At 38.6% G+C, this 16,029-nt stretch overlaps 1 protein-coding gene across 4 annotated transcripts in view; it reads right to left on the bottom strand.

The window, feature by feature from the left end:
• The window catches only part of si:dkey-33c9.6 (active breakpoint cluster region-related protein), an 18,585-nt gene extending 4,269 nt beyond the window's left edge, over nucleotides 1-14,316 (bottom strand). Inside the window, exons 1-16 of one of the 4 annotated variants that reach the window (XM_034856593.1) lie at nucleotides 13,541-14,316; nucleotides 13,141-13,283; nucleotides 12,249-12,353; nucleotides 8,836-9,069; nucleotides 6,042-6,149; nucleotides 5,901-5,955; nucleotides 5,643-5,695; nucleotides 5,122-5,259; nucleotides 3,651-3,772; nucleotides 3,407-3,557; nucleotides 3,201-3,320; nucleotides 2,615-2,690; nucleotides 1,577-1,672; nucleotides 1,278-1,352; nucleotides 1,031-1,128; nucleotides 582-683 (exon numbers count right to left, since the gene is read on the bottom strand). In XM_034856593.1, the coding sequence (XP_034712484.1) occupies nucleotides 582-683; nucleotides 1,031-1,128; nucleotides 1,278-1,352; nucleotides 1,577-1,672; nucleotides 2,615-2,690; nucleotides 3,201-3,320; nucleotides 3,407-3,557; nucleotides 3,651-3,772; nucleotides 5,122-5,259; nucleotides 5,643-5,695; nucleotides 5,901-5,955; nucleotides 6,042-6,149; nucleotides 8,836-9,069; nucleotides 12,249-12,353; nucleotides 13,141-13,283; nucleotides 13,541-13,592 (1,728 nt within the window). In that variant the 5' untranslated portion in view covers nucleotides 13,593-14,316. Of the gene's footprint in view, nucleotides 1-581; nucleotides 684-1,030; nucleotides 1,129-1,277; nucleotides 1,353-1,576; nucleotides 1,673-2,614; nucleotides 2,691-3,200; nucleotides 3,321-3,400; nucleotides 3,558-3,650; nucleotides 3,773-5,121; nucleotides 5,260-5,642; nucleotides 5,696-5,900; nucleotides 5,956-6,041; nucleotides 6,150-8,835; nucleotides 9,070-12,248; nucleotides 12,354-13,140; nucleotides 13,284-13,540 lie in introns of all 4 variants that reach the window. The other 3 variants (XM_034856594.1, XM_034856595.1, XM_034856596.1) reach the window with 3 other exon arrangements.
• Nucleotides 14,317-16,029: the final 1,713 nt, after the last annotated feature.

Here is a 16,029-nt window from a genome sequence, read left to right as displayed (position 1 = left end):
TAAGTAACGAGTATGACCGGTCCAAGATGGCGGCTGGAAATCTTGCGCTCAGCAGCCAATGCGGCGTCTAATCTTTATATGTCTATGGTAATCAGCTACAGGAATGTGTGAGATCTACCAGTCGTCTGTTTCTGAGTGGATCGCTTTTCCTCCTCCCTTTTTGCTAAGGCAACATCTGTGATTATTTCTCAATGTGTAACATTAGGTTTTTTGCTCATTGTTAGTTTTGTAACCATATTGAGGCAGCTAAGAAGCTAATTTAATTGTCCTAGGCTAAGTTAGCTTATGTTTCAACTACCTTGATTGTGTTTATCATACCGGCTACAGTGCCATGTAAGATAAGTGGTGTTATTTACACTGATATTGTGCATGTGGGTTTGATTTATAATATAGACTTCTCATTTTCTTGTATTGCAGTTTCAAAAAATTCCCTGTAAACTTCATGGAAATGAAGCAGCTGTAACCTGGGGTTTCTTGGGAGTGTTTAAGCTGAATGGAAATAGCCCATGACACATTGCATAGTCATTTTAACCCATTTTTGATTCAAAGCGATAAAGCTAAAGTGCCATCCTTCTTGATACCTTTACAGACGCTTTGCCTAGGACAGTATCATCCTGTCCATCTGATTGACTCACGCAGAACACCCTTAGGTGCTGTGCCCCGTCCACCTGGAACGACAGCTCCTGTTTGACAGAAAGAACGTGGTGTTACCACTAACAATGACAGCGGTGTCCCAAAGCTACAATAGGAGCGTTCATGTCTAATTTTAAGCCTTTTGATACTGGCAGCCAGTTATAGTAGATTTTACTGCCACTGATCATGTTTAAAGCGTTTCATTGTCTGGCCACTGTACCGACTTTTAAATCTTCCTGTAGCCGGACATGTCGGATGCTGTCTAGACATGAAAAAGTCATATCCCACCATGGACTGGCTAACAAATCATCTGTCTTTTATATCAGTTTTAACTCACATTTATTTAAGTTTAAAGGGCAATATACATTTAATTATTTTGTTTAAAAAAAGAACTAACCTGGTCCCAATGTGGGTTAAGGCTGTGGACTGATGAGTGTGTCTGGGCATGTTTATCGTAAAATTCATAGCCATCCACTTCCACACACACATACATACCTGAAGGAAAAAATTTACAAAATGAGTTGGCCTTTTAGTTATCATTCAGATAGAGGATGTGCTCACCTCAGGACCTATCAACCAAATTACGTATACTCTAATTGGGGATTTAGTGTAATTAAATCATATGTACAGTAAAGATCACATACAGGCTGGTTGCTGGAGGCCGCAGGCAGAGTGGATGGCAATACTCAGAGTCCCACACAAAGACTCCTCGTTCTCTACTAGAGAGACAAAGAAAAACATCCTGAAGCTCACTGGATTTAATCATCCTGAACAAATGAATCTTAGCAAGACGAGAAAGACATTAAAAAAGGGTTGAAAAAGATTTGAGGCCAGCTTTAAAAGATCAAAAGGTGAAACCGAGTCACAGAGTATTGTATGTCACGTCACAGGATGTGATTCTGTAGTGAAGGAAAGAGGACAGAAGTCGGTATAGTAGTTGTACCAGCGTTTGTGCTGTGAAGTGGTGGCTGCTGGGTCATTCTCAGTTTCACACATGCACCAGTGAGGGTGAGCAGGTCTGGAGGGACAGTTTCTATGTCTGAAAAACAACACAGATAAAACAGCTTACAGAACGATAAGAAAATCGTTAATGGAAAGAAAAACACCACATTAGACTTGGGTCTTTAAAGAGGCTTGTTAGTAATAGACAATTGACAGACTAACATCTAGATTAGGTGGTGTAGCAGACAGTTGCTGAAGTTTTTGGCCCCCACTTCCATTGTTCCCATTTTTAAAGCAATTTAATGCATTTAATATGACTTATATTCTTTAAAAATTCTTTATAAACTTTTTTCACAGCAAATAATTTCATGAAAAAGAGTAATTTATATAACACAATTAGATTTTAAATGTATATTGTTTTTTACCATCAATCTGTATCACCTTTAATATGCATTGGCACAGAGACTATAAACAAATATTATTTTCTATATTATATAGTACTAATCAAACCTGTTTACCCAGCATAATTGTATTGTGTCAACAAATCATGAATAGGTCCTCATCTAATGATTGTTTTCATTATTTATTAATCTGCTTATTATTACTTGATTCACTAACTAATCATTTTGTTTATACAATGTCAGGAATCAAATGTCCATCACCACAGTTTCCTAAAGCTCAAGGTGATGCCTTAAACAGTCTGACCAACGTTGTAAATCCCAATATATTCAGTTTACAGTTAAGACTGAAACAGGCATAGATGAAGAAAAAAATAGTTTCACTTGTTCTGTCCAACATCAACTTGATCCTAGACAGTTTATGTAGAATTGACCTCAAAGAGGACTATAGTGTTCCTTTTGCAGCTGCTGCACTGTGATGACAAGACATCTGCTTTTGAGAATGAGTATGTCCACATCTATCATTTCTCCTTAGTGTGTGAAGTAAAGACCCATTTTGCACACTGGAATGATGCATATTTGACCTAAGAAGAAAGTGTTTGGGTCTACAATACAGGACACTCCCAGGCTTGTGAACTTACTGTCTGCGGTGAGTTTGTGAATGGCTTCTCTCCATTCTTCAAGCTCATACAGTGAGGAGAAGAGGAGAGTGTGACTCTGTATTGAGGCGAAAAAGATTACTTTAATTTATTACTCAAAACTGCAACATCAGTGACAATGTGTGTATTTGTGTGTGTCTGGGAATCGATTTAACTTTCGGATTTAAGGTCAAAAGTAAAAAAAAAAAAAATCCAAGGAAGGGTTAAAATCAAGGGCAACTGGACTTGGTTAAAAGGGGCTTCAAAGACGATTTGTCTATCATCCTTCAGACTTCTTCAGTTCTGACAGAACGGTAGGGAAACCTAGCTATTTAACCTGTGTCAGGTTGTTGTCACCAGCTGCAGGCTACCGGAAAGCTAACATTACCCTGTGTACTTAGCTGCATGCAACCAGCCTGTAAGCTATGCTGTGCCTGTTTTTGTTTTTCCTTTGGATGTGAGCAAAAAGGTGTGGGTTTAAAGAAAAGAAAATAAAGGGGTAATTGCAGATACTGCTTTTGATTTCAACATTCGAAATTGAAAGCTCATTTTATTCACTTTAAAAACGTGTCACCCCTAGTGTGTATACCTTGCAACTGGGACTGTGCAGCTCCAGAGTGTAAACAGGGGCGTGTGTGAGCAGCATCAGCTCCATTTGTTCCAGTTTCTTCCTGTTACGAGCTGCCAAAGCCAAGCCCTTGGACCCCTTCTTTACACAAACACATTTTTATATTTCACTCATCTGTTAAAAACACTGGTCATACTCTTCTCTGTGTGTTTATCACATACACATACTGCGTGTAGCTGTTGTCGGAGGAGGTACATCTTGGTCCTTATGGTGTGCAAGCGAAGGTTAGCGTCTATTGATCGTTCTTGGTCTGCAACCCAGCGAAGTTTGAGACCAGCAAGAGGCAGATACCAGCAGAACCTGTACTGGTCCTGCTTCCTGTAAGAATACATGCAGTGTTGTAGATGGCTGTCTCTTAAAATATACACCACAAATTCTACAAGTCTCTGTGCTTTCTCTTGTTGCACTCACCCTCTGGTTGCCTGTTTGAATCTGGTGCACAGCAAAAGGTCCGTGTAAAGGAAGAGATGGCGCAGGCTGCGTTCCACCTCGCTCGCATCCACCACAAAGCCGTCACGCATCAGCTGACGCCTCTGGAGTAATCACAACATGTTCTGGGATGTAAGCAAGATGTCACAAGCTTGGGCATCAGCAAGTATGGGTGCATGCATAAGCAGCCGAACACTTTACACTCACCTAAAGGATTATTACGAACACCTGTTCAATATCTCATTATGTAATCAACCAATCACAGTTGCTTCAATGCATTTAGGGGTGTGGTCCTGGTCAAGACAATCTCCTGAACTCTAAACTGAATGTCAGAATGGGAAAGAAAGGTGATTTAAGCCATTTTGAGCGTGGCATGGTTGTTGGCGCCAGACGGGCCGGTTGGAGTATTTCATAATCTGCTCAGTTACTTGGATTTTCACGCACAACCATTTCTAGGGTTAACAAAAAATGGTGTAAAATGGGGAAAACATCCAGTATGCAGCAGTCCTGTGGGCGAAACTGCCTTGTTGATGCTAGAGGTCAGAGGAGAATGGGCCCTCTGATTCAAGCTGATAGAAGAGCAACTTTGACTGAAATAACCACTCGTTACAACCGAGGTATGCAGCAAAGCATTTTTTTGAAGCCACAAAACGCACAACCTTGAGGCCGATGGACTACAACTGCAGAAGACCCCACCGGGTACCACTCATCTCCACTACAAATAGGAAAAAGAGGCTACAATTTGCAAGAGCTCACCAAAATTGGACAGTTGAAGACTGGAAAGATGTTGCCTGGTCTGATGAGTCTCGATTTCTGTTGAGGCAGTCAGATGGTAGAGTCAGAATTTTGCGTGAACAAAGGGAACATGGATCCATCATGCCTTGGTACCACTGTGCAGGCTGGTGGTGGTGGTATAATGGTGTGGGGGAGGTTTTCTTGGCACACTTTAGGCCCCTTAGTGCCAATTGGGCATGGTTTAAATGCCACAGCCTACCTGAGCATTGTTTCTGACCATGTCCATCCCTTTATGGCCACCATGTACCCATCCTCTGATGGCTACTTCCAGCAGGATAATGCAACATGTCACAAAGCTCAAATCATTTCAAATTGGTTTCTTGAACATGACAATGAGTTCATTGTACTAAAATGGCTCATAGAGTCACCAGATCTCCACCCAATAGAGCATCTTTGGGATGTGGTGGAACGGGAGCTTTGTGCCCTGGATGTGCATCCCACAAATCTCCATCAACTGCAAGATGCTATCCTATCAATATGGGCCAACATTTCTAAAGAATGCTTTCAGCACTTGTTGAATCAATGCCACGTAGAATTAAGGCAGTTCTGAAGGCAAAAGGGGGTCAGACGCATTAGTATTAGTATGGTGTTCCTAATAATCCTATAGGTGAGTGTATAATGTACATTGTGGCCAGAATTTACACAGTGTAAGCCTCACCATGCCGTGACTAAGAGTGACCTCTCGTTTGCACTGTGAGCTTTCGTTGACACCAGACAGGAAGCTGCGGGACAATCGCAGAGCTTCCTGTAAGAATGTGTAATCTCCATGTTCCATTGGTGTCGTGTTCAGGAGGTCCTACAAGATCACAGAGGTTGCTTTAAAAAAAGAAATTCAAGTAGGAAGAAAAAGTAAAGTAGCAAAAGATACAACTCCAGGCTAAGTCCTGGTACTGTGCTCCAATAATTTATTAATCAAAATCTTGATGAAATTAAAAAAAAAGACGAGCATAAAAGAATAACAGCAGAAGCTTAATAGACTAGACAGGAGTTGGCCTTCTCATATCCACCCTCATGTGGGTTATCAGCAACAAATACCTGCTGAAACATCCCAGCAAAAATGTTGATGTAGAGTGGGGCTACGCATTTGATGTTCACCTCAATGCCTTCTACCCTCTTCTAGTCATCCTGCATTTTCAGTTAATAAAGTTAATAGCTTAACAAATAGATTTGTTAACTCACACGCAACACCAGTGTGGTCTTGGTTACTCTGTCCAAAGGCTTGTATAGTAGACCTGTAAAAACAAAGGAGCAATCAAACACTGTCTGTGGATGCTCGATGCTGGAGGATTTGGCATCCGTTATTACTTCCTGTTTCCCAACATGCACTGGTACTATGTTACTACAGTTACAAAGATTAACAAACCACTCTAAACTGCTGAAACAAAGTAGAAGACAGATTTACATGTTATAAAAAAATCAGTAATTTATAGTATGTACCTTCAAATGTGTATTTGGTCCGAGTTTTGTCTGAGCCGTTATTAGACATCATGCTCTGGAGAGATGACATGAGACTGGTTAGGATAACCTTCTACACAACTTTTTAGAGGTGCTCCTCTGGAAGAGAAAAACTAGTGGTACCTGGGCCAGGGTTCGGAAGCGGGGGTCTGATTGTGTGCACTTGCGAACAACTTCAACAGCATCCTCATAGTTTTCGATGAAACCACCGTAAAGACCTATCTTGTTCACCTGCGAAGGCAGAATAACAGATGGTATGGATGGCGGGAAGGAATGGAGGGAGGGGGCTGAAACACCTTTTAAAGTTGGTGATTAACAAAGTGAATTAAAAAAAAAAAAAATGTCAGAAATGTCTTTCTTCCAAAACAGGATGTGTACCATTGAACAAATTGAATGGCTGTAGTCAAAACTGCCTACTACATACTTCTGACAAACGCAGCATGCAGTATGTAGCATTGTACAGTATGGAACTGTTTAATCAAAATTCTATGCAGTATGCTAGGGTTGATCTAAGGTTGCAGTTGATCTGGAGAGTATTGTGTCTTTTGTGCATAAAAACACTGACAGTTTGTATTTGAACAAGATAAACTAATGAAGTTAATGTTCTTAATGAAAAGTATTTCAATAAAACTACTACTTGATTCCTTCTGTTACTACTGTAAATCCACAGTATTGTTATCAGATTACTTTTTTTGGGCGTCCAAAAGGCAGCTTGACACAGGTTTTTTCAATTATTAGCCTTATTGGGCCTCTTCTCAGGACTTTGGGTTTGAACAAGATGGGCTTGATTGACATCTCCCTCACTCTCCTGGTAGTTTTGTTGCAGCTTTTAGGGTAGAACAATTTCCTTCATATTTGTGAATGCTATTTGGTGATCTTAGAATTAGATTAGATTATCATTCCACCCAGCTTTGACCTAAGTATAATCAGCCAAAATAAAAAAATAAAAAGTGTGTGGGGCCATGACAAATTGCTCGTAAAAAGAAGATGAAAAAATCCATCATCAAATATGTTATATCTTCTAAGAAAGAACTTAATGTCCACAACATCCCAAATCCTTTGATACAAACGGACAGGCATGACATCTGTACAAGTTACAAAGCTACTTTCACATGTCTTTAGCTAGCAACAACTTCTTCGGTCTTGTTCTACACCTAGAGACAACATCCTGTCAGCATAACATACTCTAATTCAGAACTCAATGTAATAGCGCCTTCTGCTAGAACATCCCTTATTAGCAGCTAACTTCAAATGCAGGATAAGGAAAATGAACTTTTATTCTTCCTAAGTAAGTAAATGATATAGCTTACAGATAAGCATTCTTTTTACTCAAAATTACAGTTAAGATAAACCAGTTAGGATACCACAATATTAAAATATCTCAAAAATTACATAAAACCACAACTAAACAACCATTTTGAAGAAGCAGTGGCGATCCAACAAGCAGTATAGGGAGTTCACTAGTTTTTACTTGTACATTCTAGGCAAATCTATTTTCCTTGACTTCATGAAGCAAGAGCCTATGGGAGTTGTGAATTGGTAAACCCTAGCCTCACCCTCATGCATGAATTATATATCAATAATAATAATGATGGAGAAAATTTAGAAACATAGAAATGCACAGCAAAAAATGCCTGGATTTTTGTTTTGAAATAAGGATTTTTGAGAACTAAAACTGAATAAAAATGATATTGTTTTGAAAAGTAAAGAACTAGTATGATAAAAAAAGGCAAAAATGCAGGACATTTTTAATCAATTTGTCATCAAAGTCATGCTCATCTGCCAAACGATTTTCTAGTTCTAGTGGAATTGTTACTACAAAAATAAAGGTAAAAAGGTTTACAAAAACCCAAATATGTCAGGGTGAGTTATGGGGATATACGTTTAAAGGCTCAAAACTTATATTTCCTTAGTATTCATTGTAAACAATTATATAGCTTAAATGAGGAGCTGGAATGAGCTGTTACAGAATATAAATGATTGAGATGATGTCACAGTGTAAAATAAAAATGTCAACCTTAAAGCTTCTTACATGAAGATAAATAAAGGGGGAAATATTTGCTAAAGCAGTATTAATTGATTTTTTTGGCCACTTGGAACAACGGAACTAGCTTTAAACACAACAATGACATAAAATGACAATGTAAATGAAGTGAACATGAACATTAAAGCATGCTAGTCCAATAACCACTCTCTTTTTGTGTCTCTTTTGGTTTCTATCAACTTCTGAGGACAGATATGAAACAAAACTTTAAATTTGGGGGGCATAAAACCAAAACAACCAGTCTCAGTAGAGACATGTTTTTGTAAATTCCTAATTAAAGCATGACAGAGGATACAAGCACTAGAGTTAACACAGTTAGTGTGGAGACTGAACAAAGTTATATTGTATGAGAACTGAACAGATTTTGTTGTTTAATAGTTATCATGTGAATATTTTGAAACCTTGAGAAATGAAGAAGAACACTGAGACGAGGAGAGCCGGACGCTCCTGGGTCTGGCCAGTATGGTAAGATAAGATTAATTTGCAGCTGTGACTGTGTGAATGAGCTATTGTTTCTTTATTAAAACCTCAGGGAACTGTGTTAACCTTAAAGCTTGCCTGATACACCCAGTTTCTCTTTAACCAATAGTATAGCAGATAATATGATGTACTAACCCACTTCTATGTAAAACAATGAGGTTTTTTGCCCACATTTATGTTAAACAAATATATACTACACCCATTATGTAAATTAACTTTCTGTAAACAACCACTTAATAAAAAGGCCGAGCAGGGAATAAAATTTTTGGAAGACTGCTAAATGCATTTAAGCTTTATTCCCCTTTACCAAAGAAAACCAAGTCTTGTGTCCGTGAGTAATCTTTTCCACTCAAGTCCTTGAACCTAACAGTCCTGACACTCTAGAGAACTTACCATTTTCAGAAACAGGTCCCCCACCATCAGCTCAAAGCCTGTGTAGCTCATCTCTCTTTCCACACCAGGACCGGGCTCAGTCTGGAAGTGTGCGCTCAGCCGGTCCTTCAGGCCAGAGAAGAAGCTTTGGTGCATGTCTCTGAGCTCAGGCACCTGGTAGAAAACAGTCTGGACCTGTTGAGTGGACAGAACTGGCTGGGAGGTACCGGCTGAGGCACGCAGAGCCTTCATGGGCTATAGGAAAATAAAAGTTTGAAAAAACAAATTAGAAGCAGAGATGCTAAAGGCCAGCTGGGTGAGAAGTACACACCAGCTTGTATTTCTGTATTCTGTATTTCATTTCCCTGTGAAATGTAAAGGGCATTATAAATAAAATGTATTATTATTATTATAAATGTATTCTCAGAAAAAAATTAAATAGGCTGTGGTGAGGCGAGAACAAGAAGAATTGAGTTCACAGTTCACATTTCACAAAACCATCAAAGCTTCACTTGCATGCGTTTCCACAGACTCTTAACTCTGTCACATAAACCACAGCTAAAGAACAGTATGTTTGCATTAACAATATGCCCACCCTTACTGCTGAGTGACAACAGCACAAACAATAAATTGACCTTTTGACTAATTTCTCACATATATAGATATGAGAAGTTATTCAAAAAAAAAAAATAACAAAGAAAACACACTTGTTTCAATCACGTCCTGCCTTGAATATATTTTTACTCTTATCAGGAGTCAACCCTAACACATCAAATATAGTTAAGCATTTATTTGCTCTCATTAAATGTCAACTGAAACACTAATAACAGCAAAGACAATTTTACTTTCAAAGAGAATATGTTATGGTTACTCACTCTCTTGCAGAAGTCAATTGAGATGATTGATACCATTCTCAAATCTAGTTAATAAGAAGCTACAGCTAGCAGTTCGTTAGAGTTGGTTGGCTCATGTTGTACCTTACATAAGGGAGTTGATAAAAACTGTGTCAACAACTAGACCAATATCTAAACAGCCCTGTCTGTCAAAAGTCCTGGAATCTTTAATAAATGATCAATTAAAGGTATTTCTGTCTGGAGCCTCCATTTTGAGCCAGTTTCAGTCCGGCTTTAGAGCAGGGCACAGTACTACAACTGCATTTGCTTTGGTCGTAAATTACATTGTATCAGCCCTATTTTTTTTAAGTCACTGTGCCGCTCTATTTGTTGATATTTCCAAAGCTGTAGATTGCTCTTGTAGAGGTCACATAATATTGGCTTTGACCTCTTAAGAAACACTTGAAATTCCATGCTTTTTGGTCTAAAAGGCATACCCAAATTAAAAGTTGTACAGCTCCCATATGCTTTGACATTCTGGGGTATGCCTGATTTCATTGGAAAGGAAACACTCTCAAGTTTTTTACTGGCACAGAGTTACAGAGGATAGAATGGAGGGTTTTTATTTCCATCCAAGTCATACATCTGTAAACTTACTAAAATACACTGTTGTACAGATAACACAATACCATAGCCACATATCTCAGCTTACTACAGAAAAAAAGAGGCCAAAAGACCCAAAAATGGATTTTACATGAATTTCTTTCTATAGATATGTCAGTCCGTTTTTCTTATTTCCATTTGAAAAGTGCAAAGAAAAAGCCAAAAAAAGTGCAAAATGCTGCACTTCTCACTTCCAACATCTATCACACACATACTTGAAATAACTATATACATAAATATAATATATAGAAATAAGTGATTATAAATTGTTCAGGATGTGCTATGCTTCATGATTATGGAGAAAGCACTAATCACTAGATCAGTATTCCAATGCTTTTTTGAATCAGCTCCTTATTGGCTAAAAATGTACGAGGGTCTCGTAACATGGAAGTGTCATTGGTCCCAGCAAATGTCAATCTCCTGCACGTGGGCCGATATCGCGTCAGATTGGTATTCCCCAGGGCTATCTCCGCCTCCCGTGAACAGATTTGCTCATATGCGTTCTCATGAGCATGTGGAAGCGTCAGGTGAGAAGGGAGGCGCAATTCAAAGTCTGCAAAAGGAAAACTGTTAACCGTTTTTTGGTTGAAATTCAGCCCTACACTTCAAGTAAAAAATTGCTTGGATTTTCTAATTCCTTGAACTGTTGGCTAGGTATGGAAAAAAAGGTTTTTGGGTAAATATCACCAAGGTGGATAAAGGCACAAGAAAAAAGTAATGACGTTTTTTAAACTTTATGTTTTATAACTGCAAACAAAGCGTGCTGTCCACGGTACAGTGAACGTTAAGAGGTTTCAATGCTTGTAATTGCTGTAAGAGCTATACTATCAGAAAGACAACAATCTTTTCATTTGGGAAGCTACAATTTTGAGTTTTTATCAGTAAGAAAAGATGTTCCACAACTGTTCATTCATCCTCGTCCAGTTCTTTTCACCATCTATATCAATAATATAATTTTATTTTTGGTAAACTGTCCTGTCCATCTGTACGCAGATGGCACAGTGCGATATTATGATGCTGATTTTTGCTCTTCTGTTCATTAAGCAATTGAAAACTGACCACTGGTATCTTCATATCTATAAGGCCATCCCATCAATGATCTTTTGAGTTTAAATAAAGTTAGAATAAATAAATGAATGAAAGAATGAGCTAATTAACAGGGAAAAGCCTGGGTTTGTCCAAATATAACAAAATCTACTTAACGGCATCTCTGAAGTTAACTAATTAACATACTGCTGGTTTAGCATTAGCTATATTCTTTAACTGGGACCAGTTTCAGGGCAAGCAGAGACTTCAGGAAGTTTTATGGCCCATTGTCCCAAAAAACAGTAAATTGTTGTATTTTGAGATACATGTTCATTTGTGAGCTTGTTTGTATATGGATTTTGTTTGCTTTGGACAGAGACAGGTTAGATGTCTCCCACTGTTTGCAGTATTTGTTCTAAGCTAAGCTAACCGGCTGCTAGCTGTAGCTTCATATTAACAGACATGAGAGTGCTATCTATCTTTTAAAAAACAAAAAGGGGAACCTCATCTCTGATGCAGAAAAATCCATTTGTGGTTTGACAAGGAAGCTGAACAATAAAGACATTGGATGTGAGTTCTGCACATAATCTTGTATTACACAATGCATAAAAGGCAACAGCTGCTCATACTCAGTTAAACACATAGCAAACACACAAATTACCTCCTTTACATTCAGGTAAAGTAAAAAAATAAAAATGCATGTCTTTTTTTGCGTTGTGATAGGAGAACAGCAAAGGGGAAGTTTAACAGTATTACAAATTAAACTTTTTTTTGCAATATGCAATAGAGAGATTAGAAAATGAGCTGACACCACAGTTTTGATGTTAAAATAAGAGAACCTATTTTTGTGTGTGTGTGTGTGTGTGTGTGTGTGTGTGTGTGTGTGTGTGTGTGTGTGTGTGTGTGTGGTACCATCAACAAGGCCTCCAGCTCTCTGAGATAAACCTCCTCACTCTCCAGGATGCCTTTCAGCACCACCAGCCTCCTCTCCAGCATTTCCTCCGGGCTGCTTAACGTCTGAAGTCACAGACAATTAATAAATTCCCTTAAGTCAGTCTCATAATGTGTTCTGACGATTCATTCAGTCAGTGACATTGCACATGGTGCAATATGACTTTTGAAATGCCAAGGACAAGTCAAAGAAAATTTATCCAAGAGTTAAGATATTCTACAAAGTCAGAATTTTTACAGGATTGAATTAAAAAAAGATGTTCTGGAGACAAATGTTTATTGGACACTGATGATAGTCATGTCATCACACACAAAATAATTTCTCTGTTAAATGAGTTTTCGGCAAACAAAAGGAATTTGCTCATGCATATACAGTACAACACATAAAACGTTAAATATGTCCTTATGTAGTTTAAAAACTGTCATTTACTTCAATGCTTTTCTACATACTGGGGTCACAAGAAAACAAGGAGGTGAAGTCAATGTCAACAAAACCCAATGGTTAAATAAAGGCCTATTGATTTTAGTTTTTTTGTAGTTATTGAAGGTATGGAGTCAGTTGGATATACATGGCTCCATTTACTTTTTGTACCTAGTGATATTCTTCAAAATTCCCTCAAATATAAGTCAATGATTAGCTGGTAGATAGGAGAGCTTTGTATTATTCTTTTGCAAAATAAAAGCTAAACTGCAAAAGCAAAACTCAAGGACCTGCTTGTATCTTTTCTGTAGTATTGAAATGTTTTAGGGCGCATCTGTACATACAGTTCCATGTATTCCTCTCTACCTTACAACTGGTATCATAAAAATGAAAAGCTTTTTAGATCTGTAACGTGAAGGAACGCAAACGTACGGGGGTGTCGGGGAAGTCCATGCTCTTAGGGAGGAGAGGCGACAGCAAACAGGACACTGCCTCCTCCTGAAACACATCCTCCGCCAGGACTTCAGTCTCTGCTTCAACTACACAACAACACACATAGTACACAGCATGCAGTACTAGCATGGGGGAAGAATATTAAATCAGTTCCCCTATATGCTTCCCCCTGTTAAATTAGTGTTGTTCCTAAATGAACAAAAAGATCTTTGAATTAGTTTTCTTTTACACTTTTACACCGAAATATCACAATTTTAGAAAAGATCATGTATTTTCAACAAACAAAATAAGTAAATGAATACCATTTCCAGATTGGATTTTTTCATTTATTTTTTTTATAGAAAAGACAGTAACAAAACACAATGTCCCCTTGCCTCACCTGGTACATGCTGCGACTCCAGATAACACACAGCCTCCTGGTAGACGTCCATCGTGGTCTCCGAGGTCCTCTCCTCACACTGCAAGCTGAGCTCTGCATGTGAACACACTAAAAACTTCCTCTTTCTGTTAAGGATGTACAAAAGGGGAAAATACTGCTTCCTGTCTGTCTGATTAAAGCAAATGAGAACTGGCACCTTATATTCTCATAATTGTACTTCACTTTCTGTAAATGTGTAGATTTCAACATACTGGCTGCAGAATATTTATTATCAAAACTTCACTCATGCATTTTTGTTCATCAGTTACTGAAATCATGACTGTTTATTCAGTTTTAGCTAGGTGCTATTACACCGAATTTAAATTTTGATCACAGCCCTACATTATGATCAGGATGTAGGTGTTACTATCACTTTACAAGCTGTAAAAGTTTACATATAGCTAGTGGCAACAATGTAAAACATATAGGCAATATGAAATGCAATTGTCAGTTTAACTGCAACAACTGACAGTAGAGCAACATTCAGTCTCTAATCATAAACAACAAAATCATATCAATTATATTGTTTATAAATTTAAACAGAGAGGTTTACTCAGGGGACACAAGTAGTCTGACTGTATATTCCTGCAGTGTTGTGTCCATTAAACATAAATAGTCACCAAGAAACTGAGATAAGAAGCTTTTTATAGTCCAATGCTGCCCTCTATAGTAAAACAGATGTTAACACAGCTTTGTTTCTGCTCCTTTCATTCTTCTGTTTGAGTCTGATCGGTAGTTGATTGACGCAGGGCTATAGGTGCCTATTGCTATAGGCAACCTAGGGCGTCAAATGTGTTGCTGGCAGCGTGTCGCCCTTAGGTCTACTTCCCATTAATAATAAGATTGGAATAACAAGCGAAATAAAACGTGTTTATTAAACATGAGGGCAACACGCACTTCATGGACGCATCTTCAGCCACACGTTTTGTCAACCTGATTGTTAGATGGAATTGATCATTATTGTCAATCATTTCCTAATTGGGGGGAAACTTCAAACCACTAATTTAGTTTGACATTCCTGTTATGTGACGTTTCCAGTCTATGGGTCAGACTCAAACACACGGAGTTCTGAAGCATGGCGTCGTGTGTACTCTCGCTGTAAAAACAGAGACGAGTGCTCAGCGGTCCACGGAGCTGCTGCAGCAGGTTAATAATGATGTGCTCTGCTGGGGGCATGCTGCGGCAGATGTGTCCCTATTTCTACCATAGTTTGGGGTTTCCACCTCCGATGTAAAGCAGCGTGCATGAAGCCACTTCCCGAAACTGTCTCATTCAGAGACCAGAGACCCAAGCTGGGTCACGTCAGTCCAGGGAGCCGGTGTCGTGCCAATGTACTTATCCCCGCCAGGATCTGTATCCCCTGGCCGCGGGAGCGCGCATGCACACAGAGCGGAGATTCTGCTGCCTTTCGAATTGTTTAACTGCTGCACTTTGAATTTACCTCTTAAATGGAACAAATAGCGACGTGGAAGACTCGGCAGGGTTTTCCATAGTAACATGGGTCTCAGTTAACTACATAAATACGTGTATTTGTCTGTTACATTAAGGCGACGTGTGAATTGTTTGTAGCGTCGTTTACTATTATGGACGTATCCTCCCTGTCCTCTAACGGGATTTCTGTTTCAATTTAATTTAGTTTAATATGGCTTTTCAATTAAACACTTTTTCACCTGTCTACCATATGAGTTACATAGGAGGTACTCAAAATATCAGACCGTTTTTCACCTGATATTTTGTGTGTCTGTCGTGTCATCATGGGTCTTATTTTGTGTGTTAACAAGGTCACAATAAACAACCTGACAAATTTGGAGAGGTCTGCTGTTGTCTAGCAAAAGTTACATAGGGGGTACCCAAAATATCAGGCTGTTTTTCACCTGATATTTTGTGTATCCCACCCCCTAACATGCAAAGGGTCTATCCTGTCATCATGGGTCTTATTTTGTGTGTTAACCAGGTCACAAGGAACAACCTGACAACATTTGGAGAGGTCTGCTATTGTCATAAAGCCATATCTAAATTTAGTGTTAAAACTCTTTTTAACAACATTACAATCTGCTTGCATTGTTAGCATTGTTTTTAAGTTCAAACGACCAGTATGTAGTATCTAACCACATAGATTTGAGATTTATATTCCCATATTTGGTTGTTGTGTAAAATGTAAAATTATGAGTTGTGTGTGTGTTATTGAATATACAGTGTATTTTGTAATTGTATACATTTTTTTTTTGTCTGGCCAAAAATCAAAACAGAAAGTACATCTAAAAAAATACAGAAATATTTCTTGGTCCAGTATCACTGACCAGATTATTCCTCTTTTAGAGGGTGCTGCATTCCCACAAGAAGTGTGTATGTGTGTGTGTGTGGCTTCTCCGCCTACATATCGCCCTCTGTCTTTCCATCCACCCACCCACCCGTTTCTCCGCAACCAACCATAACTCTGACTCTGACTT

This window comes from Etheostoma cragini, chromosome 19 (assembly GCF_013103735.1).
Source record: "Etheostoma cragini isolate CJK2018 chromosome 19, CSU_Ecrag_1.0, whole genome shotgun sequence".
Lineage (NCBI taxonomy): Eukaryota > Metazoa > Chordata > Actinopteri > Perciformes > Percidae > Etheostoma > Etheostoma cragini.
Note: the sequence above shows the minus strand (reverse complement) of the source record. Positions and strands in the feature narration are given on the sequence as shown.